Genomic DNA, 20,655 nt, shown 5'->3' with positions numbered 1-20,655 from the left:
CAGTTCTGCAGTCAGTGAACGATGTTTCACCCAGACCCAAGTGTGAGGCTGCAGCTTTAGTGAAGGATTTACTCAACACACTGGCTGCATGCAGATGCGGAAGGGAAGGAGGGAGATGATAGAAAGAACAAGGGACAGAAGAAGGAAGCAGAGAGCAGGGAAACAGGAAATGGGGACTGGGGAAGAAAGAGATGAAAGAGAGAGGAAGTAAGGGAATACAGAAGAGAGGGAAGGAAGACTTGCAGACCTTGCTGCCTAGCCTGAAGTCTAGAATTTTCTTCAAGGCCTCTAAAGGAAGCGAGTGTCACTGCTTGGTAGCCCTTGGCACTGCACTCTATGTAAAGGACAGCTCGGCTGTGGTCAGGTGTCGCAAGCAACTATGAGGTCAGTGGTCCCCATTCCTTTTTTCCAGGTAATCTCCTGCATGACAGGAAAGGTGACTCTATGTAGCACCTTTGTGCTCTGGCTGAGAGAACCAATCCTATTCAGGTGTTTGGAGGAACACTGCTCAGGACATGGGAGAGTGGTTTTTCCAGTCCTTTGACCTTCCCTGGGCTAGGAAGGCAGGAGGTTCCCTGAAGATTTCCATGGTGAAGTCCTGTATGTAGGGAACTTCAGGTACGTCTTATGCAAAGCCCACCAGGGACAAAGGAAACTTGTAAGACACTGGCAAGGAATCCTGGGGCTGGGGACCAGATAAGAGAAAAGCTATTGGTTTGAACTTTCAGAGAGGGCTGAGGAGGGGGTGTGCGACACAGCTGGTTCTCAGCACCACTGGCATTTGGTTGCACGAGAGAGCAATAGCCAGTTCTAATGTCTCAGTCACCAAAACCAAGCTGAGCCATGTGACTGCCATGCTGTGTTTTCAATTATTCCTTCTCCCCTCGCTGTCTCTTTTGGTGCTAGGCCTAGAGGGAAGTCCCTTTCCACAGAAGTGAGGCTCTGGTCTCTCCACCTCAGCCCTTGCATTCCTTTCTCATTCATGTTTTCTGGGCTGATGAGGCTTGCTTAAAGCAGTCTCTGCTCTCAGAAGTGCCTTGCCCTCTGCCTTCTCCTTCCCACTCCATGGTCTATGTCATCTCTCAGGAGAGCCCAGCCTCAGAAATGTCCACTCCTTGTAGAAGGGCTTGCTTTTTATAGCTGACAGGACTCACTGGACACACTCATGGGGTGAGCAGTCTCCACCAAGAAATCTGAGCCTCATCTGGTCTAAGTCCTGCATGCAGCCAGTGTCCCCAGCCAAGGGAGCCTATGGCTTTGCACCTCAACCTCAAAGGACCCCATAGATTCTTTACTCTAGAAGATGCCTAGTGAGTGGCTGGCCATGGCTGGGGAACTTGTAGGTGAAGAGAGGACATGGGGGAGAAAGGGAATGGGGTTTATAATCTGAGGGTCTATGAAAATTGGTAGATCAAGACATTCAGAACCAGCTGCTATGAGTGAGAATGGATGGAGGGAAAGGCAAGCATTGGCTGGGGTGGAAGTAGCCTAGAAAACACACTATCTCCTGGAAATCATTGTTTTCCAGGACTTAGACTCCTAGTAGTATACCAAAAGACTTTTATTCCAGGAAGATAGATACACTTTTAAGCCTAAACCTGAAAGTTTTGATTCGTTTAGTGGAATAAACATCATAGCGTCAGGCATGGTTGGATCCAGCTGCTGTGTGACAGCATCTAGGCTTGGTTCTGCTCACATTCCCCCGACATTCTGCTCCTTGTGCTTTTCTCCACTTCTCACCACATCTGCCTGATGTCTGTCTGAACCTACCATGTCAATTTTCCTCTCCACACAGTAGTGCTCAGCAACTCATCCTTAGCTCTTCCTCGTCTGGTTTCAGAAACTCCTAGAAGGATTTTAACATAAAACTTATTTATTTTCAAGCTTTCAAATAGCTAATGTACAAGTTCTGGCACACACACACACACACACACACACACACACACACACACACATCATGCACGTCCCACTGAGTTTGATCTGAAAGGAAGGAGGTCCAACCAAAGTTATGATCTACAGAGATGTTGCCACGGAGCTGCCAGTTCTGGGGATTTGAAAGGACAGTGAGTTGAGGACCTCCTGTGCTGGAGACAGCAGCCGGAGGGTAGCCGTGATGGTTTGGATTTGAAAGGGGATATCTGAAAGAGAAACAAGTAACAGGAAGAAAAGGGCACTGAGACCTCAAAGACCATGGACGGACGCAGATCAATCCTCTCAAGACAAAGCTAGTTTCAGCTTTGCGTTTGAGGCTGAGGACACATTGAATGTGGAACTGATACGGGAGTTTCCATGGCTCTAGGGGAGGGAAGCAAAAACGTGGTGCCGGATCTGGAAGCAGTGGTGAGCTAAGGAGAGAAAGTGCAGAGCACAGAGCATTTATTCAAGAGTAACAGGACAGGGTGACAGGAAGGTCAGCTGCAAGAATAGACTAAGGAGCCGGATTTATTTGTTTTTCAAGCTAGGGTCTTGTCTGTCCCAGGGTGGCCTTGAACTCACTACATAGCTGAGGTTGTTCTTGAAGTTCTGATCTTCCTGCCTCTACCTCCCAGATGCTGGGGTTACAGGCACCACTGTGCCTGGACTACCACATAGTTTTAGGACAGTGGAGGGTTGATGTGCGAATCTCTATGCAGCAAGAATCACTGAGCAAAGCCAGCTTGGAAGCTCAGGATCTAGCCACACTGCATAGTTTCGTGGTGGTCACTGCCCCGTGCTTTGGTCATCTTTCTGTGACAAGAGGACATTATCAGATCCCACAAGGGTTTATGAGGACTCAGTGGTAAAACAATCAGAGCACTTCCTGGCACACTACAGTAATGACATTTTGAAGTCACTGAGTGCATGACGGAGATAATTATAGAAACACAGCACATTTGTTGGCCAGTACTGGAGCCCAGCTGGTGGCCATGAAGGTTTCCTTGTACCCATCTGCTCAAGAATGAGTGTGGCCTTCAGGGCTCGGAAACCTGTCACCAAGCACAGCTGTCACTACAGAGCCAGTCCGTTATGGGTGGGATTCTATCATGTGAATTAGACGGGCAAAGAGTAAAGGAATTTGGGATATTGGCAAGGGTTTCCTCATGAGGTGGACAACACTGAGTTAAATATTTGAATAATATTTGTTTGTTTAGTGTGCACATGTATGGTTATGAACACATGCATCAGAATAGATGGTGGAGCTTCAAGGTCAGAGGACAACTTGGAATCGTCAGCCTTCTACTATGTGGGTTCCAGGGACCAGACCAATGTCATTAGGCTTGGTGGCAAGCACCTTCATTCACTTCGACATCTCATTTGGTCAGCCCAAGATGCAATGATGCTTTGTGTTTGTTTGTTGTTTTGTTTTTAACATTTAGTGTGTGTGTGCGTGTGCGTGTGTGTGTGCGTGTGTGTGTGTGTTTGCCAGGTGTTTCAGGCAGTATCCTAAGAAGGCATTCTCTTTGGGGGGCACGTGAAGATGTCTATGTCAGGAAATGTTGAAAGCTCTGTGCACCACCTGACTCCATGCTGCGGGGCCACTAGCAGCAGGGTGGGTCCCTAAGAGCATCCCACAGTTTGTTGTTCTGGCAACAGGCTTTATTTTGTGGCTTGGACCCAAGTCAGAACTTGTCTGGCTACAGCATGAGGCTACTTTACCACTTATCTCTTGGACACTGGATCCGTGAGAGGTGCCTCTTGACAAAACTGTGTTGGGTCATGTGCCTGATGGGGAGAGCCAGTTTAGGGTTATGAGGCTGGGGGAATAAACCTGGGGAGTGGCTGACAGAGTACACTGGTGTGACTTAGGGCCTGAGGAAGGGCACGTGTGTTTGTCAAGAGCTAGCTGTGTGCTGAACCGTCTGCACTCAGCCCAGTCATGACAAACTGGCAGATCTTCATCTGGGATCCTAACACATGCCTCAGTGGTCACTGGGCTGAGCCCTAGGCTCTTGAGTTCTTTTGGAGACACTGCAGGAGATACTAAGGAGAACAGGGGGACCAGGGCAGTGGGCTCCGTCCTCCTTGACCTCCTCCTTGCTATGATCTACAGGCTAGAGTTTCATTTAAAGATTAGCTTCCAAGTTTAAAAGCCTCAAAGCCACGGTCCCCTAAGCCTTTCCCATGATTCTGAGTCTTAGCCCACTAGCTAGCACCATGGATTTAAATTTCTTTTCTCTGCTCCTCGGTTCCCCTGTCTTTAGGATGTAGGTTAGAATAAAGAGTTTAGGCTTGGTCTCTATGAGCCTGGACTTGGAGAGGGCATTAACCCCTTGAGTAATCTAAGCGCTATTTGTCCTGCAGAGGAGCTGGGTGCCGGGACTCATCTGCCCTGCTTCATGGGCACCGGAGTTCAGTTCCTGGACTTGAGCCGGCAGCAAGTCACACTACTTCCCATTTCTTCTTTCCTCCAGGGACTCATGCAGTGGCAGCTAAATCCAGTTCATCTGTCACTCACTGGCCAAGGCCTGGAGAACAGGAGAGGAAGAAGCGTGGCCTCACTTCCTCTCTGAGGATGGAACCCCACGGCCACTCCGGAAAGAGCCGGAAATCCACGAAATTTCGCTCCATCTCCCGTTCCCTGATCCTCTGTAACGCCAAGACCAGTGATGACGGCTCCAGCCCCGATGAGAAGTACCCCGACCCTTTTGAGACTTCACTGTGCCAGGGCAAGGAGGGTTTCTTTCACTCCTCCACGCAGCTGGCAGACACATTTGAGGCTGGGCTCAGCAATATCCCAGACCTCGCACTGGCCTCGGACTCTGCTCAACTCGCAGCAGCTGGGAGCGATCGAGGCAAGCACTGCAGGAAGATGTTCTTCATGAAGGTATGGCCAGGGTCTGTGTCTGACAGGGCTTACAGTTGTTTCTGGTGCTCTGAGTTAGTCTTTGAATCCATTTAAGCAAAAATCAGAAGAACAGAGTTTTCATTGTACACTCAGGAGGCTGCCCAGGACTCACGGCAAAGGGCTTGATAGTGATTTAGGTACGGTCAACACTCTTCTCTGAGATATTTGTTAAGAGATGGTGTCAGTCAAAGACAGACTGAGCCTAGATCCCTGGTGAAAAATGGCAGCTGCAGTAGCTCTCATCACCACACAGGCATCCTTTAGCATAGGGTAGGCAGGTCAAAACACACCTATCCTGCATACACATATCCTGCATGGTGGATGCAGGATCCAAAGGCTTTGGATCTCAAAGCCTTCTCAGCCAACCAGATTCTTGATGAAGAATCTCAATAACATTGGAGAGTAGGTCATATGACCATTGCAGGAAGGGCATCACAGGCAGAGGGGCAGCACATGCAATAAAGAAGAAAAGAATATGTTAGGAGAATACAGGAGGCTGATTCAAGAGGGTGGCACAAGTTCAGGACAAACCTGGGCTACATAGTAAGTTCAACTTCAGCCTGGGACACACAACATTTTGCCTGAAGAAAAAAGTATGTTGTGAATATCAAAAAGTCTGGAACATGGTAGTCAGAGAGAAAGGGAAGAGTATTAGGATGTGAAGTTACGGTAGCAGCCTGGGTCCTAGGCATGGCTGTGGTGAAGCTTTGGGGTGTTATTGTAGTGGTGGAGCAGGGAAGAGACATGATTGGGTTGTTTTAATAGGAACTCTCTGGAACCTGGCTAACAGTAACGGGGCGCTTCTTGGGAGGCTGTGGTGATAACCCAGGCCAGGAATTATGTGGGTTAAACTGAGGGAGTGGGGACAGAGTCCCAGAAAATAGTCAGAGCGGGAACTCCCATGGTCCAGGCAAAACTAGAAGGGCTTGTCCATAGGAGGATGCAGAGTGTGAAGGCATGAAAGGAGTTACCTCAAGCTGCACATTCTAGCCAGAGCAGCAGCTCAGGGAAAGTATGTGTGGGAGATCAGGACAGAGAGACAGACGACAGACAGACAGACAGACATACACGCGCACGTGTATGCAGAGACAGACAGAAAGAGACAGAGACAGAGAGAGACAGAAATAGTGACAGAGAGACAGAGACAGAAAGACACACACAGAGGGACAGAGATATAGAGAGGAAGGATGCTAACCCCCAACCATGCCTCTTTGGAGCCTCAAGTCTCTCCATGATTAGGTGTGTCTTCTCCCACTAAAGCCAGACCAGACATTCCTCTGCGATATATGTGCTGGGGGCCTCGGATCAGTGCCTGTATGCTGCCTAGTTGGCAGCTCAGTTTCTGGCAGCTCCCAGAAGTCTGGGTTAGTTGAGATTGCTGGTCTTCCTATAGGGTTGCCCTCCCCTTCAGCTTCTTCAATCCTTCCCCTAATTCAACCATAGGAGTCCCAGACTTCAGTCCAATGGTTGGGTATAAGTATCTGCATCTGTCTCAGTCAGCTGCGGGTTGTCGAGACTCCTCAAAGCACCTCACAGCCACCCTCTTTGCCTTCCAGTGGGGACACTCTAGTCCCTGCTCTGGGCTCCCTCCTTCCCCTTAACAGAAGTGCCCTGTTCTCTGGCATGACTCAGTTGGTCCAGATGGACTTCTCAGCCTTCGGCAGTACCATGGTTACACTGATTTCAAAACAACATCTGGGAGAGACCCTGTGATGTCAGCCCCTGCTCTAGAAATGCTTAATGTGAAACTCGAAAAAAGAGGAAGTTGCTTAAAGAGACAACTTGAAAGTTAAGGGAAAAAAGGAAAGCATCATTGGAAGGTTGTGTGTGGCACACTCAGGACTGAGCTGACTCCTACCTACAGGTGTGCACGGCCAGCAGGGATGCTTATGAGAGTGTGACTAGCCTGTGCAGTACTGAGGCCCCAGTGGCCACTTGCTTCTGGGCCAGCTTTCCAATAGGACTTCAGCTCATTAGGCCAGAAGTGAGTGGATTTCCTGAATACTTCAGACTGGCTGTCTTTTTCCATAGAAATACTTTTTTTTTTTTTTTTTTAAATTCAATTACTCTCCGTTTGCGTGCCTGTGTGCCTGCCTGCCTGCCTGCCTGCCTGTCTGTCTGTCTGTCTGTCTGTCTTTCATTCTTTCACCTAGTTATGTGGGCAAAGATGACCTTGAGGTTTTTATTTTCCTGACTTTTACCTCTGTGACATACCACACCAAGCTTAAGCAGTGGTGAGGATGGAATGCAGGCCTCCTTCATTCTAGGCAAGCATTCTACCCGCTGCGCTTTATTTCTAGCCCCAAAGAGTATTTTTAAAAATGCCTTTTGAGCAGAATCTCAAGGCCAAGGAAAGAGGGCACTCCCTCCTTCCCTTCCTCCCCAATTCTCTCCCTCTCCTCCCTCCCCCTTCAATATTTGCTTCCAGTCTCTACAATAACTGGATTCTTGCATGTTCTAGCTATTCTCTGGAGTAAAGAAACAAATCTGGGTTCTGGAGAGATGTCTCAATGATTAAAAGCACTTATTCATCTTCCAGAGGACCCAGGTTCGATTCCTAGTACATGGTGGCTTGCAACCATCTGCAACTTCAGTTGGAGGGGATCCAAACCTCTCTTCTAGCCTTTATGGGCACCTGGTATGAATGTGGTGCACAGACATTCATGCAGGTAAAACAATCATAAGATTGAAAAAAAAATGTAAGGGAACAAGTTTGGTGCTGTACCCTCAGGGGATCTGTGTGGAGACTGCAGGTGTGAGCATAATGAATCCTGTCCCTTCTTTCCAAGCTGGTCATACTGTGTCCTTAATGAAAAGTTCTATGAAGGGCTATCATAGCCTAGACAGACTCTTCCAGGCTAACAGCTGCTCAGCTTTGTGTTGTGTAACAAAATAGCACAGGCTAGATAAATTACAAAGAAAAGAAGGTTGTTGGGGAAGGCCATGTTCACCTAATGTCAGAACTCAGGCGGTGGACGGTAAAGAGTTGTGAGTTTTGGGGATGGCTTACCTTCCCCCGTACTCTTTTATCTTCAACTTGTGCCCATACATTTAAGGTATAGGTTACACACGCAGCACACAATTATTTACTTTTTATATCACATTCTTTACATTTGCCTCTATTTTGTGTCATTTCAGGGGTTTACAACTGTGTTAACCATCTTGTCCTTTGTTTTCTAGTTGTCTGAAATGTTTTATACCTGTTTTCTTTCTTCTTATCTTTTAAGCTGATATATTTGTTGCATTTTCTTTTGGACTAGTTGCTACCCAGGGATTATCTTTGATTCTTTGATCACTAAAATACATATTATAATCTATTTATCATAATCTCATTTAAACTAGTACTTCACTAGAGCACCCGAACACTACTCAGAATGCGGAACACCCAGTTCCATCAACACTCACATCCTCTTCTCTATTGCTGCCAAAAGTTAGTTTTGCACATGTTTATGATTTCCAAGCATAGCATGATTGTTGCTCTGTGAGTCAGTACTCATTTGCATGGTTGTTTATGTTTATCCCTCTACCATCTTCATTTCTTCTTGTCTTTCTGTGTCTTGCTGAGGTCATTTCTGCCTGAGACAGGCCTCAATTTAACATGGGGTAGGACCTGAGCTTAGAACTCAAAGGACCTCCGCAGGCCAAATATTTAAAAAGTTAAATCCAGATAAAAAAAAGATCTAAAATGCATCCTTCTGTCTTTACAACTTGACCAGCCTCCATATGAGCTTGCAGACCAGCTTCAGTTAGATGCTTGGAGTCCTCAGAGTTCTGCCCTGGAAAGTGGTTGCTGGGAGGTTCATCTTGACTCTTGGCCATCACTCTTTGTCTGGCCATCCCTTCTGTTTGTCATCACAAGGGCCTTAGGTTTAAGCAAGTGATCACCTGCAATTCCCTATTCATGCCCTCCTCCAGCAAGCCCTGGAAGCCCAGAGATGTGCATACCCGTGTTGTAATCCACTCGAGATGACACACACCTCTGGGAGAGAGGAGCCTGGTGCACAAATGCTTTTGATAAAATATCACCATCCAAGTTTGATCCTCCCTTCCTCTCTGGCTGGATCTTAGCTGATCATCACATAGTCCTGAAAATCCATTTGCTCACTTGGTACTCTTTGGAGTTGGTCCTTTTTTAAAGGTTCTGTGGCACACAGACCTTGTTGAGACTGGGAACTGGTTCAGAGTAACTACCCTTTAAGTATTTATGGAGAGAACTCTGTATGAATCGGCACAATGAGGCCACCCTTAAGACAGAGAGTCTGTTGGCATTGAGCTTTCTTGAAGCAACATGTGGGCTTACATTAGACTTTCTGTCAGCATTCTCTGGCTGGAATCTAGAGTCAGTGGTGCTCCGTCTGGGAGGATAGCAGCCAGGAGGCCAGACATGTGTGGGGGGTCCTGCTCCTCCAGCTGCCCTTCTGAGAGGATGTGCAAGGCTTTGATGCACAGCGTGGCACATCCTGCTTTTCTATACAAATTTAAAATACTGGTTAGGCAAAGTCACCACTCATACAGCGTGACTCAGGGGCCATGCAGTCAGCTCAACCATCTGCATTTCTGGCATGTGCTGTGGGTGTGTGTTGGGGGGTGGAATCAATGCCTCCCTGGGCAGACCAATTTCTTCACCCCTCTGCCTATGAGCAGCCCAGTTTGTGGCTTGAGGCCTAGGCTTTCTTGGCAAGCAGGAAACACGATACCCTGGCTGCTTGTCTCTTCCTGCCACAGTAGAGTCTCTTGTGGGTACTGAGAGCAGTCACTGTGAGGGAAGCTTGGGTTTCTAGGACTCCCAAGGAGCTGGTAGGTCCCCAGAGTATATGGAAGGAGGCAGAGGGAGGCAAGGGTGGTCCATATGCAGGAAGTGGGGAGGGACAGCCCACAGGTATGATTCATGCCCACTTGCTGATGCTCACCCAAATTCTTTGTGATTTCTAGTTGTTTCCAATGCTAGAAGACATTTGGAAATATTCCTTTAGAAGTTGGCTTCATTAGTTGGCATTTTGAATCTCATTGGTTTTGGCAAGATGCCATTTGGCTAGTAAAGAGTTTGCCTGGGGAGAAGGAGAAAAGAGGAAACTGGGAAAAGTCAGTAGAGCAGCTACGTTTCCAACTATGGTGTTTAACATCGTCCTTTGTGAGTAGGTTACAGCTCATCAAGTCTTTTCCCAGTCTCTGCACACAGTCCACTCCTTACTGCTATATGGCCACCACTGTCTGGAATACCCATGAACCAAGACTGGGTCAACCTTTAAAGCCCAGTGTGTTAGTCAGCTTTTAAGGACTGTATCAAAATACCAGAGAGAATCAACTCAAAGCCAGAAAGGTTTATTAGGGTTCATGAATCTAGAGGCTTTATCTCAGAGTTGGTTCAGCTGTTTTTGGGTTCATGGTGGGGTAGAATATCTCAGAGGAGGAGGCCTGTGTGGTGGAGGAGCATGCTCAACAAGTAGCAGATGGAACAGAGAGTGTGAGCAAGAATGAGGACTGGATTCAGAGGGTGGGGAGGCTTGCTTTTGTAACAAAGTACCACTTCCAAGTGGTAAATCTGCAAGTGAGTTCTTCCCTTGAGGTCAGAGCACATGCTGCACCAGGGGACCAGTGTGAGGGATGCAGGAGCAGGAGTGCTTCTTCAGTGGAGCATCTGCCATGAAGCCATCACTACCCCCTCCCCTTGCCCTACGCCCTAGTCACCTAATTGAAACATCAACCAATAAAAAATACGTATGTAATTCCATCAAAGAATACATTCTGGGTGCCAGCTGCAGGCAGGAGGCACACTTTAATCATTTGTGTTTCTACTGTGAGCTCAGAAGAAGGTTCAGAGAAGGCCTCTTGACATTCCAGCCCTTACCTGAAAGTATAGTATATATATTTTTAAGTTTAGGATTTAAAACTTTTTATTTAATCCTGGGCAGATGCAAATAAATATACAAAATGCATTCATACTCCATCATCATTATTATTATTATTGTTGTTGTTGTTATTGTTATTATTATCTTTCATCTTTCTTCACAGTCCAGACACTAAACCCTCTCTCGTTCTGCCCTCCAACAGATTCCCATCCCATTCCTCCTGCTGCATCTCCAAGAGGATACCCTCACACCCCCACAAGCCCCACCAGGCCTCTCCACTCCCTGGGGCCCCAAGTCTTTCAAGGGCTATGTGTATCTTCTCTCACTGAGGTTAGGCCAGGCAGTCCTCTGCTGTATATGTGTTGGGGGTTTCAGACCAGCTAGTGTATGCTGCCTGGTTGGTGACTCAGTGTCTGAGAGATCTTGAGAATCCAGGTTTGTTGAGACTGCTGGTCTTCTCATGGGGTTGCTCTTCTCCTCAACCTCTTCTAGACTTTCCTAAATTCAACCACAGAGGTCCCCGACATCAGACCATTGGTTGGGTTCAAGTATCTACCTCCATCCCAGTCAGCTGCTTGTTGGGCATTCACACTCTTAAAGAGTGTTCTACTTACCCTCTTAACATCAGGTTTAAGAATCAAACTGAGTCCTGTGAGCATCCCTACCCAATGCTATCCACTCTTGCATCCTCTCATGGATGACACTATCCTTTGTTTGAGTATATTATTTCCCTGCTTGTCCGTATACTTTGCCCAATCTATTTACTTACTTGAATGGCATTTGGTTAGCCCTGCTAATTGTTGATTGATGTTTGTTTGACATTTTCACCCTTTTACTTCTGACCTACGTTTGCTTTTCCAATACTTCTGAGTTTCTTGTAGATAGCTATGTCCATGACTTCAGTGCTGGAGATTGAGCCCAGGATTAAGGTATTCTACACAAGTACTCTGCATCAAATCTATACCACCAGGCCTCTTTTCAGGTTTTATTTGGGGATAGGGTTGCCCTAAGTTTCCTAGTCTGGACTTGAACTTACTTTGTATCTCACCCAGGCTTTGAACTTGCAATCCTCCTGCCTCAGCCTCTGGAGCAACTGGGATAACAGGCATGCCTGCCAGTCTCAGCTTAGTTTTAAAAATCTGTATCTAAAGCCGGGCGTGGTGGCGCACGCCTTTAATCCCAGCACTCGGGAGGCAGAGGCAGGCGGATTTCTGAGTTCGAGGCCAACCTGGTCTACAAAGTGAGTGCCAGGACAGCCAGGGCTACACAGAGAAACCCTGTCTCGAAAAACAAACAAACAAAAAAAACCAAAAAAAAAATCTGTATCTATTCTGCTAATCTCTGAATTTAGGCCATTTACATTTAAAGTAATAATTTATATGTGAGAACGTAAGGTTTTGTTTTTTAATGTTTGCTGTTCCTCCACTTATTTCCTTTTGCTTCTCTATTTTATTTGAACACCCTTTTTAAAGTTCCTTTTTTAAAGAATGCTTTGGGGGTTTATTTTATGTTGTCACTGTGGCTGCTATGTGTATGGTCATTTATATCACACGTGACTTGTCAAATCACCTCTTGGTACCGACATTTTATTCTCCTTTTTTAAAAAGACCTTACACTTATACCCTGCCCTAATTAGGTTTCTATTGATGACATAAATACCATGACCACACGCACCTTAAGGAAGAAAGGGTTTAGTTCACCTTACAATTTATAGTCATGAAGGAAGTCAGGACAGGAGCTCAAGGCAGGATCTTGAAGCAGAGGCCATGGATGAATGTTGCTTACAAACTTACTCCTCCTGGCTTGCTCAGTTAGATTTTTCATACATCCCAGGACCACCTGCCTAGGGACAGCATAACGCACACAGTGCTGGGCCCTTCCTCATCAATCATTAATCAAGAATATGCCTCACAGAACTGCCTACCATTCAGCTGATGGAGGCAACTTTTTTTAAACTGAGATTTCTTCTTTTCAGATGACTCCAGCTTGTCTCAAGTTGACAAAAACTAGTTGGCATGGGTCTCTTGGTTTTCCTAACTTTTATATCACCATCCCAAGAATTTATAGCTTGATCTCCACAACAGAAGATATACTGTTTGCTTCAAGCATAAATATTACTAAACTCACACTGGTGACAGAATCTATTGTTTTCATATGTCCCGACACTCTTACTTCCTTTCTGAAGGTTCCAGCTGTTTTGTCATTTTCTTTCTATTTTGAAACTTGCTTTAGACCAGCAGTATTCAATTGGTTACCCCCTCTGGGGGTTGAATGACCCTTTCACAGGGGTTGCCTAAGATCATCGAGAACATGAATATTTACATTATGATTCATAATAGCAGCAAAGTTACAGTTGTGAAGAAGCAACAAAAATAATTTTTTGGTTGGGGGGGTCAGCACAACATGAGGAATTGTCTTAAAAGGCCACAGAAGGTTGAGAACCTCTGCTTTGGAAAATCTTTAATAATAGAGTGACTTATTATAAATCCTTCTTATTTTCATCCATCTGGGAATATGTTCTGTTTCTCATTTGTGCCTAAAGGATGAGTAAGTGGTTGCCTGTTTGTTTGAGACATTATATAGAATCCTCCTGCTTCAACCTCCCTAGTGCTGGGATTATCTGGGAGGAGAGCTTTGAGACACACTACATTTCTGGCTGACACTTATTTTCTGTGCTTAGATCCTGGCACATCTTTCCTTCTGCCTTCTGTGTGCTCAGATGTGACAGTGTTTCCTTAGAGATGTGTCATTTGACTCTACTTATTTTGAAGCACTTGGCTTTTGATTTTTAAGGTTTGATTATGAGGTCCCATGATGTTGATTCTTAGGCCTAGATTTGTCCAGTTCTAGCATCTCTTGTGTCTCTTTTTGTGGCATTGTCTAGTGCAAAGAAGAAGCCTGTATCTTGCTACTTACCCCTTTAACACCTTGATTATGTCTAATTTTTGTTTATTTCTAGAGGATTTGTAAGTGGTGGAGGAAGCATTTTGATGGTGGTTGCTTTACAGTTCTGGTCGGACAACACCAGCACCTGGCTTATCTAGGGATTCACTCACCATCTACTTCTCCATATAGTGTGCTCTTAGCTCTCGATGCTATAAATGCTGGCCTTCAGTTGCATGTTGGACACTTAGGTTGTTCTGGTAGAGATGATGTTGTTCTGTGCAGCACTCTGGGTAGGTAGGTGAAACACGTAGTTCTGGTCAGCTTTTTTGAATGTCGGTTGCCATGGCACTGTAGTTTTGTTGTGTTTGTGTTCTGCTGGGTTTTATCCTCATCATACTACCAGATGCTGACTGGGTCCATGAGGTACTGACTGATGGGGCAGAAGGAGCTTCCTGGGGCCCAGTGAGTGACCATTTGCTGCACAAGAAGAGGACAGGAGAAGTTGTAGAACCTAGATCTTTTCTGCCATGTAGGCAAATGGCACCTTAGTAGCTAGGTGGCATGATTTCCTGCTGTGTGCCCCTGATAAAGGTGGTGGTGGAGATGGCTCTACGGTCCTCAGGGTAGCATGTTAGAGCTGTCTGTGAGACCTGTGTAAGGGTCCACTCCAGGTATCCACAGGCCTTCCTTTTCCCTGGTGTTTTATCATACAGAGCAAACTCATTTTCTTGACTGCTTTCTTGCTTTGCCTGTTGGTAACTGTGGGTAGCTGGACTCACAAGCCCCTAAAAAAACTGTAAAACTATAAATGTTCAGAAAATCTAGGAGAAATGCTAGAGGCAGGGACCAGATTTTGACTGTAAAGCACAACAGGAAGGTTCTGTGTGGTGGTGACCATGACCTTACAGTGACACTGTGACACTGGGCTGTCATCTCTCGGGTGATACCACTGGAGGGAATGGTGTGAAAGCACTCGAGTCTCTCTGTGTTGTTTCCTTATAAATTTATGTGAATCTACAGTAACAAACAGAATGTGAGTTAAAAGAACAGTTAAAAATTGCATCCCATATGATAGAAAGCTGCAATTTGGAAACAGCACTATTAAAAAAGATGGTATTTATGATTACATTATAAAATGTTTAGGAAATAATGAAAGGAGAGATGGAGAAGTCTGTTATGAAAAAAATGACAATGTTTATTGAATTGCCATTAAAGGAGGCTTACCTGAATAATGGAGATGTTTGTATGCCATGCTTTTGAAACTGAAAGGTGCTAAGTGTCAATTCCTTCAAACATTTATTGGCGAATTTAGCTAAAATTTCTTTTTAAAATTAAAACATTTAAAATTAGCATACAAAGGTTTATATATCATTATGATTTTTTTGGAGTTAAGATTCTTTACTAGGTATTAGTTCAGGCAGATGCCCTGGTTCTGCAGTCCCCTCTCTCTATAGGTCACAGTGAGTGGGTTTCTTCAGAAGAGCCTGTGGGGCTGGGAGTGCTGAACCCCAGGGTCAGAAGCAGAACTGGAAAGCCTCCAATACATGCTGCTTCCATGTTTCCAGGCAGGGCAGCAGGGAGAAGAGGCCCATGAAGTCCCAGGGTTTGATAGGACAGCAGCTGTATACCCGCCTCTGCCAGGAGGCCGATCATAGTGGGCAGCATCACAGGGTTGGAGGGCTGAGCCCGGAATATGAGCAGGGGTTGGCCCATGCACAGTGGCACCTCTGGTCTGAAGACAGCTCCGTTGAGCATCTGCAGCATTGGTGTGGTGCCCTGGACTAAGCCCACAGCTTGGTAGAGGGCACCTGCCAGGGTCACAGTCAGGAGGCATTCCCCGCTGCCCTACTCCCCTGGAACCCCAGGCCCAGTCACCGGAGCCAGCCCTGCCTGTAGTTTCCGGAACTAAGCGCTTCTGCCCATCCAGAGCAACCGATTCTAAGGCCTGACTCTAGCAATGGCCTTCGCAAATCTGCGCAAAATACTCACCAATGACAGCCTGGACCCCTGCTGCCAGAAGATCCTGCAAGATGGAGGGCTGCAGGTGGTGGAGAAGCAGAACTTGAGCAAGGAGGAGCTGATAGCTGAACTCCAGGACTGTGAAGGCCTCATTGTCCGGTCATCTACTAAGGTCACTGCTGATGTCATCAATGCAGCAGAGAAGCTCCAGGTGGTGGGCAGGGCTGGCACAGGCGTGGACAATGTGGATCTGGAGGCTGCCACGAGGAAGGGCATCCTAGTCATGAACACCCCCAATGGGAACAGCCTCAGTGCTGCGGAGCTCACCTGTGGGATGAACAAGTGCCTGGCCAGGCAGATTCCCCAGGCAACGGCTTCGATGAAAGATGGCAAAGGGGACCGGAAGAGGTTCATGGGGACAGAACTGAATGGGAAGACACTGGGAATTCTTGGCCTCGGCAGAATCAGAGAGAGGTGGCCACCCGAATGCAGTCCTTTGGAATGAAGACTGTAGGCTATGACCCCATCATCTCTCCTGAAGTCGCGTCCTCCTTTGATGATCAGCAGCTGCCGCTGAAGGAGATCTGGCCTTTCTGTGACTTCATAACTGTCCATACCCCACTCCTGCCCTCCACCATAGGCTTGCTGAATGACAGCACCTTTGCTCAATGCAAGAAAGGCGTGCGAGTGGTGAACTGTGCTCGAGGAGGCATTGTGGATGAAGGTGCCCTGCTGCGTGCCCTGCAGTCTGGTCATTATGATGTTTTAAAACAAACTATTTTAGTGGAGTCTTCTCTGTCCTCTCACTCCCCAGCCTCCATGTCCCCTCAATTCTCCCTTGTGACCTTCCCCACGTCTCCTTCCTGTTTTTATGTCACAAGGTGATTTGCTCCCTCTCCTGGATCTCTCTTGACCATCCTTCAGTCTCCTCCCTAATGCTGTAGTCACTCTGCGTTTATACCCACTTAGGTATGCACACATGTATGTGACATGCTAGGAACTGCAGGCAAGAAGGAATGAGCAGATTTTGTCTTTCTTAGCTTGGGTCATCTTCCTTAGTATATGCACAGCCTATCTTTATGTGAATTTATTTAGGTTTATCTGTTGTATCTCAGCTTCTCAGATTTATCATTTTCTATCTTTTCCTTCACTTGGGGTGTAGTCAGTCATTATCTCCTTGGCTACTTTTCTACTTTACCTTCTGCCTTCCAAATTTCACAATCCTGGAGATAACAACATGAGATCTTTTGCTAGTATTATATAGGATGCATGGAAATTTATTTGAATTGTATTTTTGATTTATCTTGTGCTTTTAAGTAAATCTCTTTTTACTCTTAAAATTGGTACTATGGGCCGGGTGGTGGTGGTGCACACCTTTAATCCCAGCACTTGGGAGGCAGAGGCAGGCAGATTTCTGAGTTCAAGGCCAGCCTGGTCTACAGAGTGAGTTCCAGGACAGCCAGGGCTACACAGAGAAACCCTGTCTGGAAAAACCAAAATAAATAAATAAATAAATAAATAAATAAATAAATAAATAAATAAAATGGTACTATGGGCATTATATTTAGTAATTTTCTTGTTCCAGCTTCTAATTTATTTTTTTCCTCTGTCCTTTGAGCCAGTCCTCTATGGTATGTTCAATTTTCTAAGTATATATTGCAATTCTAAGATTTTGATTGGATCATTCCTATCTCATATTGCTTTTCTGAACCTTCTCATGTTTTTCATTGCTTTTAGGTACACTCACAATTTTTCTCACAATACTTCTTGGTTTCTGCTTAAAGACCTTTGGCAGTTAACTTGAGTATTTCTGTTATTTCAGTGTTGAGCTCTGTGAATGTTTTTCTTACTCATTTTGAAATCTGTTTTGGTTTGGGAATGATGGGTAATTTTAAATCAAACACTGGATTTGTATAAGTTACAACTATAAGTTGTAGCTTCTGGAACTTATTTAACGTTTCATTTTAGTTGTTTTTATTTGATATTCCTCTTTAGTCTGTTAATCTACATGTTATTTCATATATTTCCCAATATTAAACAGTTTTTTGGGTCATTGGCTGGAGCTGACTACTGTTTTCTTTGGGAGCTTACATTCAGGTGTGAGATTGTGTCTCCCATTGCCGTGCTGGTTGCGAGCTTGTGTGTGCCTCACGGTGATACCGGGATTTCCGAGATTTTTCTTTCGTTGGTTGGTATCAGGTTTGCTTCATTTCCGTGTATTGAGAATTTTCCAGTCTTGTCTGTTTTTGTCTCTGTGACAAATACCTCGGAGAAAACAGTTTAAAGTGAAGATACTTATTCTACCTTCTGGTCCCAGGAGTCTCCATCCAGTGTCAGCGGATGCCATTTATTATTGTGCTTGCTGTAAACTTGAGCATACTAGAGTGAGCACGTGGTAAGTCTAATCTGTTCACCTACTGGCATTTAGGAAGCAAAGAGAGAGAAAGGGAGAGAGGAGAGAGAAAGAAAGGGAGAGAGACAGAGACAGAGAGAGACAGAGACAGAGAGAGACAGGTGGGGAGACAAGGTACATCTTTCAAGGTCACACCCAGAGTGATCAAATACTTCCAGCTAGTTTCCGCCTTTTATCTATTCCTTCCAGAAACCCACTATAAGCCCACCAATGGATTGATCCACTGGTGAGCTAGAGGCCTCGGGATGCAATCCTCTATCAGTGATTGGATCCACCAGTTGGGGTTCAAACCTTCAATGCATGTGCTGTTTTGTTTCATTTTGTTTTGCTTTTTTAGGGCCTGCTTATATTCAAACCATAACAAATCTCATAAAATATGTGATGTGGTCCTTAGTTACCAAAGTTTCAAATGACTTATTTCTGAAATGATCTGTAACAGTTTTTGCCATCTGGTATTAGTGTTTTCCTTGTGGGGAGGCTTACTTTCCAGCTTATTTCGTTTTTACAAGGCCACAAAGATTTCCTAATTTTTCTGGAATTGATTTTGATAAAGCATGCTTTCTCATAATTTCCCAATTTCATCTGATTGCTCAAATTCATTCTGTGTCTCTTTGCCATCGTTTGGCTCTTGAGACAGCACCAATAGCTATGTTCCTTTATGCCGTTTCTGTTCTCTTCCCCCTGGGACCTCATCTGGAGCAGCATTAACATTTTAAAAGCTTTGAACAGAACCAACTTTTAATTTGTTCAGTTCTCTATTATATGCTCATCTTTATTGTTGAAGTTCCTTATCTGCTCTGTTCAGTTTTCTTTAATGAGTATCTCATTAACTATTTTCATTTTTTTCTTTTTAATACAAATACTTAAGATAGTAACTCTTTTTTACATGTTGCTGTTCCTTCAGACACACTCCGCAAGGTTTGCTAAGTACATTTTCATGACCAGTTTGTACTAAATGCCTTACGTTTCCAGTATGCTTTCCTTTGAGTCATGAGTTTCTTAGAAGGATGCTCCTTAATTTCCAGATGCACCAGTATCTTCCAGCTACCTTCAGAAATACATTTTTACTGCTTTTGAAATGATTACAGACTCACAGGAAATTACAGAGATGACACAGAGAACTTCCAAGTCTTCACAAATATTCTACATCAGCACATCTCGCATAATGAAAGTTACAGTCCCACAACATCGAAATGGCAAATTGGGGGCTCAGGAATGAAGAGTATTCATTACTCTATCAGAAGACATCAGGTAGAATACAACCACTTGTAACTCCAGCTCCAGGGGGATCTAATGTCTCTGGCCTCCAGGGGCACCTGTACTCATGTGCACACATCCACACACTTATACAGAATTTAACATAGTAATGGTGATTTTTTTTTTTGTTGTTTTTGTTTTTTTGAGACAGGGTTTCTCTGTGTAGCCCTGGATGTCCTGGAACTCACTCTGTAGACCAGGCTGGCCTCGAACTCAGAAATCCACCTGCCTCTGCCTCCCAAGTGCTGAGATTAAAGGCATGCACCACCACTGCCCAGCTGGAGAACTTCTTAAAATGGCAAATTTGACATTGCTATAATACATGTGGAGTTCTATGTAGTTTTTAATGTACATGTCTCTTTGTCATCTTTTGACTCTTGAGACAGCATCTATAGCTATGTTCCTTCACACCATTTCAAAATCATTACATCATCCAAGCATCATCCACTATCAAGAAAGTCTCCCTAGTGCTACACCACCCAGAAACACTCTGGGCCCCCTTAACAACATTAACTACCATAGCAAATATTGCTTCTTTTCTCTCCATTTAGTTTCTTTAATACCTCCTAATTTATTTGTGGTATTGCCAGTGTGACATTATAGTTCTTTGTACTGCTAAAAATTGTTTGATAATTCTGGATATAATTATTTTGGAAGTGGTTTGTATACATTTTAGAAGACCCTGCGTTCTGCAGTTACCTTAATTTTTGCCTTTGTTGACCTAGCAGCTTCTTCAGGAGTTTGATGGTTTGAATGAGAATGTCCCTCACAGACTCTGGCATTTGAATACTTGGTCCCCTGTTGGCGGTGCTGTTTGGGGGAGGCTTTGGAGGAAATAAATCACCAGGGTTGAACTTGGAGGTTTCCAAGCCTGGAGTCATTCCCGGGTCATTCTGCCTCCTGTTTGTGTCAGCCCCCAGCATTCGGTTTTAGGCTAATGCCAACTGCCACACTTGCCCACCATGATTGACCCTTATCCTTCTGGAACCATGAACCAAAATAAACCTTTTCTTCTACAAGTTACCTTGGCCATGGTGTCATGTTCTATTTTTTTTTTTCAGTGATGTTAACGATTTGTGAGGCTGTTCAATATGGGTGAGCACATTTGGAACACCTGTATTTATTTTGTGATTTAAACCAGTTATTATTGAGCAGATCAATCACTATTAATCTTTTTTTTAATAAAACAATCATCTTAGTCAAGACTGGAGAGATGGTTCAGAGATTAATAACACTGGCTGCTCTTGCAGAGAATCCAAGTTCAGTTCCCAGCACCCATATGGAAACTTATAGTCATCTGTAACTCTAGTTCCCCGGGATCCAGTACCCTCTTCTGATCTCTGTAGATAACAGACACACACTTGGTGAATATATACAGGCAAACAGCCATACACATAAAATAATGATAAATAAACCTGTTTTGTCTATAAAGTACACCAAGTTTTCTTTTTGTTTTCTCTTTCTTT

General features: G+C 44.9%; 1 protein-coding gene across 3 annotated transcripts in view; it reads left to right on the top strand.

Moving 5' to 3' along the window:
* The window catches only part of Il16 (interleukin 16), a 96,864-nt gene that overhangs the window by 18,640 nt on the left and 57,569 nt on the right, over window positions 1-20,655 (top strand). For all 3 annotated transcript variants that reach the window (XM_029479675.1, XM_021168624.2, XM_029479674.1), the window contains exon 2: window positions 4,392-4,804. In XM_029479675.1, coding sequence (XP_029335535.1) covers window positions 4,392-4,804 — 413 coding nt within the window. The remainder of the gene's footprint in view (window positions 1-4,391; window positions 4,805-20,655) is intronic.

This window comes from Mus caroli, chromosome 7, assembly GCF_900094665.2.
Source record: "Mus caroli chromosome 7, CAROLI_EIJ_v1.1, whole genome shotgun sequence".
NCBI classification, from domain to species: Eukaryota; Metazoa; Chordata; class Mammalia; order Rodentia; family Muridae; genus Mus; species Mus caroli.
This window is presented reverse-complemented; position numbering and strand designations above follow the sequence as displayed.